At 40.6% G+C, this 8,097-nt stretch overlaps 2 protein-coding genes across 2 annotated transcripts in view; one reads left to right on the top strand and one right to left on the bottom strand.

Moving 5' to 3' along the window:
• Positions 1-6,382, bottom strand: part of CEP83 (centrosomal protein 83kDa) — a 106,561-nt gene extending 100,179 nt beyond the window's left edge. The window contains exon 1 of the mRNA XM_012663992.1: positions 5,959-6,382. The gene's annotated coding sequence lies outside the window, so the exon portion shown is untranslated. The remainder of the gene's footprint in view (positions 1-5,958) is intronic.
• LOC105826081 lies at positions 6,240-7,074 on the top strand. The gene is given in 2 exon segments (XM_012663991.1): positions 6,240-6,551; positions 6,619-7,074. Coding segments are annotated over 2 exon segments (768 nt in total).
• Positions 7,075-8,097: the final 1,023 nt, after the last annotated feature.

Raw genomic sequence — 8,097 nt, 5'->3', positions numbered from 1 at the left:
GAAAACGTTTTGGCAGTTTCTTAAAAACTTAAAAACAAGCTTACCACATAACTCAGCAATTTCACTCCCAGGAATCTACCAAAAGAAATGAATATATATGTTTGCACAAAGACTTACAGGCAAATCTTCACAGCAGCATTTTTCATAATGGCCAAAAACTGAAAATAATACAATGTCCATCCAATGGTGAATGGAGAAAAAAAAATGCAGTATATGTATATAAGAGAATACTACCCAGCCAATTTAAAAGAATGAAATATTGATACATGGTACATGGATAAACCTCAAAAACATTAAGTGAAAGAAGCTGGATGCAAAAAAACTACTACATTGTTGATTCCATTTATATGAAATGCCCAGAAAAGACACATTTATAGTGACAGAAAGCAGATCAGTGGTTCTCTGGGGCTGGGTCAGGAGTCCAATTCATTGCAAATGAGCTTTAGAGAACTTGGGGGATTGATGAAAATGTTCTGAAACTGTCTTGCAATGATGGTTGCACAACTCTGTAAATTTACTAAAAACATTAAATTGTACACTTACAATAAGTGATTTTTATGGTATGTAAATTATACCAAAATAAAACTATTTAAAAGGGACTGGGTAGAAGAAAGAAGTTATCTCTTCTGAACTTTGGCAAATGCGACTGGGTTGTTGTAATCAAGCCTGAGTTCAAAGAACGGCCAAGCATTAAGAAAGAATCCAGATTCTTAAAGATATCATTAAGCCACTGAATTGACAATCTAGAAGCACCTACCTCCAAACTTCTTATACATAATATTAAATAGAATTTCCCTCTTAAGGCTTTAAAAAAAAGTAATGTTGAAAATTCTGAGGGACACAAGGACATGTTCATTTCATTAAGGAAAATCTGTAATACCATCCATATAGGAAGGTACCAAAGAAAAGGCAGGAATTCTGGTAGATCTTGAAGGATAAAAGAATATGACTGGGGGTGGGGAATGGGAGGAAAAGAAGGGTGTGCAGTTCAGAACAGTCCATTACAGTGGAATGGATGAAAATCACCATTTAAGGAGTGCCCTTTAAGAGTCTGGTATTACAATTTACCTTCTTTTAATCCATGACTCTTATGGAAAAAGTATCATTTTACACATGAAGACAATGAGGATCAAAAAAGTAAGTAACCAGTCCAAAAAGTTGAACAGCTTTAGCTAGTAAAGCGGTGGAACCAGGATTCTAACCTTCAATTCCGAATTCAGACTCCAAAGTACATACTCTTTTCTCTGTTACACTGCTAACCAAAGACATAACCTATCTCCGCTCGCAAGTTCAGATCTTTATTTATATGGGTTTACATTTATAGGGCCATATAGTCAATGTTTCTTGAGTAACGATTTCCATTTAATCAATAAACTAAGTATCATATGCATTCTTCCCTTGGCTTCCAAGATCTTACCCTATTCTGGTTTTACTCCCTACTTTCTTTCTCCACCTACCCATTACATGCTGATGTTCTGATTCCATACAACTCTCCCTAGGAATCTCATCTACACCCAGAATCTCAACTACCACGATAGCTGATGACTCCTAATCTTGCCTCTCCAACTCTAAGAAACGTCTCCCTAGTTTTCCTTGACTAATTCCCTCCACACCAGGTTGACTACTTCCTGTACACTCTCGAATTATACTCACAAAATTCTAATGAGGCATTTCTCGATCATATTGTCTACAGTTCTAGGTCAGGCGTCCTTATGTGCCCCAGACACATTATTTATCCTTATAGCATTTACCATGTTACATTACAAATTACTATTTCCCCCACCAGATAAAAAGGTGCCTGAGACTTAATATGTCTTATTCCCAATCTCCCCAGTGCCCAGCATCGTTCAAGACACGTAATAGGCACTCAAACATTAACCAAACCCATAAACAGGAGAAATAAAATTTGCTTTAAAACACACAATTCCTGGAAGAAACCTTCAGAAATTTACTTTTTCAAATGAGAAAACAGGCCAAGAAAGGTGACTCACCGAGTCAAGCCTTGGTCTCCTGAATCACAATTCTCTTCCCACAAAATCATATTGCCTGTTAAATTGTTCTTATTCATCCAAACTTTCCATGAAGCTCCAGAAATAATACAAAAATGTTAAGAAAAGAACCATTTCAACCTCATCCTACCTCAGCTCTGGCTGGCTATAACAGTGGTCAAGAACTCTAATGTTAATTATTACTTAATAGCTTACTGCTCAGAATAGACTAATCTTTAAAGGAACCAGTGTTTTCACATGTCCTTCACACAAACAATACGTATCTATCATGCATCTCGATATGAAAAACAATGTGTAGGAAGTTATAATTTGTCAGTACTCCAAAAAAATACTTAAGAACATATATTGTATGCCCTTTAATAATATCTGAAATATCTGCCCTAACCCAAAATCTAATCACATTTGAGAGAGATTAAATGTGAACACTAGAGATAGGCACTGCAGCTTCAATAGGAAAAATCCCTATAGTCCAATGCTACTGTTTTCAATGGTTGCTACGTTATACTGCAATTGGGTTACTGGGCAACAACTCAGAAGCTAGGATGGCAAGCTCTCTCAAGAAACAACAGAATCAAACCAAGATTTATAAAGTACTCTGAGACTCAACTTCACCTTTTTATACCTTCAACTGAAGTAACTCTTTGTTATAAGCATCAGATACAGGATTTACAGCAAGACTATTAAACTACCTGGACATTTTAAATACGTAGTTTGACAATGATTAAGTGCTTTCCAAAAGGCAATGGTCAGGTTTAGGTTCCTCCCAACTCTGAATTTTAAACCAAAAGCAATTTGAAGTCACAATATACAGAAAGCAAATAACTGGGCATTTTCTGACTTTCTTAATTTCTTTCATCCTGGATTATAGCTCAGTTAAACTAAAAAGAAATAGTACTAGATTTGACGGTCAGTGGTATGACCTAGAGAGGGCAATTCTAATGGAAAAATACAAAATAAACTTAGGAGAATTGCTAATTTATGAGGGACAGATGGAAGAATTGACATAACTTCATAAATTAAGTCTCAACTAGGTCAAAAAGTAGGATGGAAAGGAGTAAACTGGGGAGATGGAGAAAGGAATAGAAAGGAGGAGGGAAAAGAAGGGGGAGAAGGGAAGAGTGTGGAGGGACACACTTTTAAAATTAAGATTCTACTAAGGAAGAACCAGGAAATTGACCAAACTCCCCAAGCCCACTTGGGAGCAGTGCCAGCATTCCTGAGGGAGTCCTTACTGCTGGTATTGTCATGGGAAACTGTCAAATATTCACACTTTCTAGGAATAGAAACTTTCCTTCTGATTCCAATGAATTCCCACTCTTTAATTTCCTTTCTTATGGTTTACAGTTGCCCTTCCTCAATTTCTCTCTCTCTCAACAATCTTCTTACTTCCACTATGCTATGGAAGGAGGGGGACAGAAATGCACATTGATCATCTTTAAGAAACATTTATTCAGCAACTCCTATTTGGAAAAGACTAAGGATACAGCTCATTGAGATCTGGAGTTTTGCCCTTAACGGGGCTTACAATCTAGTTAGGAAGTCAAGATAAACATTAAAAAAGATTAAGAAATACAATACAGGCCGGGTGCGGTGGCTCACGTCTGTAATCCTAGCACTCTGGGACGCTGAGGCCGGTGGATCGCTCAAGGTCAGGAGTTCGAGACCAGCCTGAGCAAGAGCGAGACTCCGTTTCTACTATAAAACAGAAAGAAATGATCTGGACAGCTAAAAAATATATATATATAGAAAAAATTAGCCAGGCATGGTGGCGCATGCCTGTAGTCCCAGCTATTCAGGAGGCTGAGGCAGAAGGATCGCCTGAGCCCAGGAGTTTGCGGTTGCTGTGAGCTGGGCTGACGCCACGGCACTCACTCTAGCCCGGGCGACAAAGCGAGACTCTGTCTCAAAAAAAAAAAAAAAAAAAAAAAAAAAAGAAAGAAATACAATACAAAGTATAGGTATCAATTATAAGACTCCCAAATTCATACTATTCCTACAGTATGTATGAAGTCATGGTGAAGTTGAACCTTATAGAAAAAATACAATTTACATTTTAAGAAAGAGGGAAGGAAATCAGGTGAGGGAGATAGAAAGACATGAAAACTAATATGGAAAGAAGAAAGCACATAACAGGTTTAGAGGATAATGAAGAAACTAGCCTGCGCAGAAAGACCTTTTCTATAAAGAACATAAGCTTGAAAAAACAAAGAGGATTTTGAAGAGTTCAGCTTAAATCAAAAAATGTGAACTTCAGTTAGTAGGAAGTTTTCTACAGATATATACACATATTCTCTAAAAGTACACACAGGTTAAACAATGTGAGAAAATTACTTACTGAACCTAATACATTACATATGACAAAATTAAAATCAAACTCACTCACTTTAGGCAAAGAGACTACCTAGAGAGAGGAAAAAAAAGAATTCTGACAATTCACTAATCTTTCTGTTAAGATTTCATTCTTCTGAGATTCTTGAATTAGAACTTCCCACGACATAATGCTGTTTTCTGATTACTAAGGATTTTATCACACATCATGAGTCATTCTTGATTTTTTTTCCTGTTTGTCCCACCCAACTTTGGAATATTTCATTACTTCAACATCAGCATGTAAGAAAGCAAAAAGGGGGAAAGAACTAAAATGAAGCTATGGGTTTCGGCAATACAGTAAGGGCATGATGTTAAGAACACCAAACTCCAAGTTCCAATTCCCATTACTAATAGACTGACTTCAAAGAAGTCATTCAGTCTCACTCTGTCTCAAATGTCCTCATATACTTACTTGAAAGGTTATTGCATTCAAAAGATCATTTAGAAAACTAAAAACTTGCCATACAAATCATATCATTAAGAGTTCAATGAGCGGACTGAGGTTATTAGTTACGCCAAGCATTAAAAACTACCTGTGAATAGTTAAGTGTTTCAATCTCCCATTGATGTCTGAAACTCTAAATTAGTATTACACCATCATTTGAGATTATTTCTAAATATCGTCTGCACATTTCATCTGATTTGAAAAGAAAATACTCAAAGTAAGGGTAATACTCAGCATACTTTGTCCTAAAAAAAAAAAAAAGCAAAGGGCAACTCAAATCCATTTCCAACTCTGTGTGACACTGAAATTTAAAGCATTCTAATAATTCTGAACAAAATGAGTTTGAAATCAAGCCTCAATACAAAAGATGAGTATTAAGTGTAACCACCTACAGGCTAACCTCATGAATTTTTAGAATTCTGAATCCAGATAATTGCAGGATAAGTTTTCTAGCTGACTGTTATACTTGTTTACTGAGACGTTGCCTGGTAACAGACGCATTGCTTTAACGACTTACTCAGTTTTGGACCCACTCAAGTATTTTGTGCTCATAGTCTGAGTAGATTATGAACTATATATCATGAACAAGTGTCTCCTTATCCTAGACCTCTTTGAGATTTGAAATAGCTTCATCATCACATGATGATTAATGTGACCAAAGGCTTTCAAAACACTTAGCAGTGGGTATGTTTGAGAGCAAAGTACCCACTGATTACGGTCAAAGTTGGACACTAAGGATTTACCAAAGTATCTATTTAAACCCGGCATATACCAACATATTTTAGACGTTATCTCACTAATGGCAGCCAACATCACTGTTAAAATTGTCTTCAAGGCCAAGGAAAATGTTGGCATAGCTTCTTCATCATAAATTAAACTCGAGATACTTACACGTTTAGCCAATTACTAAACTGGCTACAGAACCAACACGCTAGGGTGCATCAAAAAAGCTCCATAAAGAGTTTCACGTGCATTGAATTGGCTACAGAACGTGTCTCACAGGCTACTTTTCTAACACGCGCCTCAATTACTTTTCAAGGAAAATAAAAAAGGATTCAAGGGCAGGTTGTGGAGGGAAAAATAGTATCCCAAAACATGGAAAAGATGCTGTCCCCAGAAAGAGAGGTTACGTACCAGACTCACACACGGTCCTTGCAACTTGCACACATAAAACTTAAGTGACCAGAGTTCTGGCCGCACTTGCCACCGGGGGACACCGCCACAGCTCCAACCATCGGCACCCACTCAACTTGGCTCGTGGAGGCATTGGGGCAAAGGGTTACAGTCCTACAGCGGGGTGTCGGCCCAGCCCGCCACGCCTGGGGAGGTCCCGGCGGCCGCCCGCCGCCCAAGCTGAAAAGCAAGAGCCAGAGGGCCGAGCGGGCTCCTCGGGCCCCCCACCCTGGGGAAACCTGATGTATCTCGGGAGAGCTCCGAGAGCGGCAGCGAAAAGCCCCGCTCTTCCTCGGCGACCCGGCCTCCTCAGGGGTGCAGGGCCAACCCCGGCGCTGACGTCCGGCCGAAACGTCGCCTCAGCCCGCCGCCCCTCCAGCCCGGCGGAGCGGGGTCCGTCCCGAGACCAAGCGGCGCGCGAAGCAGGAAGTCCCGCCCCTACGCCGACGTCACCCACGCACGGACGCCGGCCGTGGCCGGAGCCGTTAGAGGGAAGAGGCTAAGGAACCCAGGCGGGAGCGGTCACTGGCAACGGCGGGCGTGGAGGGGCTCAGGCGGCGCTCTTGTAGTGCCTTGAGGGGACGCAAAGATTCCCCAAGCCCCAGAGAACGGAGAACCTAGCCCCGGGCACTTGCCTCAAGGAGCCAGAGTGACGCGGGTCGTTGGCGCGGGAAGCTGGTCTCCCTGGCCTCCGCCCAAGGCAGCATCTCTAGGGGTTTTACCCCTTTTCCCACCTCTCCTTACCTCTTCCCACACTCTTCTCTGAGGGCTTTGATGGCCATCCTGCAGCCACCTCCGTCCGCCATCATGCCTGTGCGTGCAGATTTGCGGGCTTCCGAAGTCGCCTGCCTACCCCTCCTGCCTTGGGGCATCAGCCCACGAGTGGACGGTCGGCCCAGCTTGCCACGAGGGAACTCTCAGGTCAGGACCAATGGCCCAGGAGAGAATCCCTCCCCGCCCCCGCACCTCCTGTTACAAATCTCCTTACATAGTTATTCCAAAATCGGGGCCCAATTGGGGTCACATGGTGAACCTCTTGTCTTGAGGCTGTCAACTAGCTGGATGAGAGGGTACTAGCTTTTGAGAATCTCGATTATAACCCAAGAGCTGAGATAAGGTAGGCTTTCCTTTCAGCCTTTCAAAATAGGTGGTGAAAGAAATAGGCACCTTGCCTTCCCCATCGTTTGTTCAATGCCTTGGTTTGGGTTTTGATTCTCACTACATTGTGAAGAACAGCTTTTTTTTTTTTTCCTACCGCCAAGGCTAACATTTTCAGGTTCTTGTTATGATTAGAAAGACAACAGATGTGACCATTTTTGTTGAAATGAGGAAAAAGGGCGTTAGAAAGACTGAGTTGGTAATGGATGGGTTACATATGTAAGACATGGGAGGTATTTCAAAGAACAGAATAGAGAATCTGAAAATAAATTCCTGTGTACTTATGTTTAATATAATAACAATAGCTCCTATTTACTAAGCACTTACGTATCAAGTGCTGGCATACTTTTTCAGATTATCTTATTCAACCGTCACATCTCTGTAAAGTAGGTACAATTATTATCTCCATTTTACAAAGTTATCCAAAATCGTTACTTGGAAACGTTGGTGCCAGACAACTCCAGAAATCTCGATGGTAACCAGTGTATACATTACAAATCACTGGTCAGTGGGAAAAAGATTATTGAAGAAATGAGTGGCCACTGGGGAGAGGCTTTGCATCTATCTCATTTCTCATGCCAAAATAAATATTAGACGAATCAAAGACTCAGAGGTAAAGAATGAAGCCTGGCAAGGTGGCATGCATCTGTAGGCCCAGCTACTTGGGAGAGTGAGATGGGAGGATGGCTTAAACCCAAGAGTTAGAGTCCAGCCTGGGCAGTACAGTAGACCCCATCTCTGGAGGTGGTGGGGGGGAATGAAACAGTAAAAATAGAATAAAATGGAGGTTAATATGTTCATAATCTAGAAGAAAGGCCTTTTCTAAATATGAAACAAGAATCAGAAACATTGAAGAAAATGGTAAATTTAACCACATGAAGATTATTATTGTCTACACATGAAGTTGGAAAACAGCGAACAGGGAAATAAATTTGTATTAAT

This window comes from Propithecus coquereli, unplaced genomic scaffold (assembly GCF_000956105.1).
Source record: "Propithecus coquereli isolate 6110/MARCELLA unplaced genomic scaffold, Pcoq_1.0 Scaffold85, whole genome shotgun sequence".
NCBI classification, from domain to species: Eukaryota; Metazoa; Chordata; class Mammalia; order Primates; family Indriidae; genus Propithecus; species Propithecus coquereli.
Note: the sequence above shows the minus strand (reverse complement) of the source record. Positions and strands in the feature narration are given on the sequence as shown.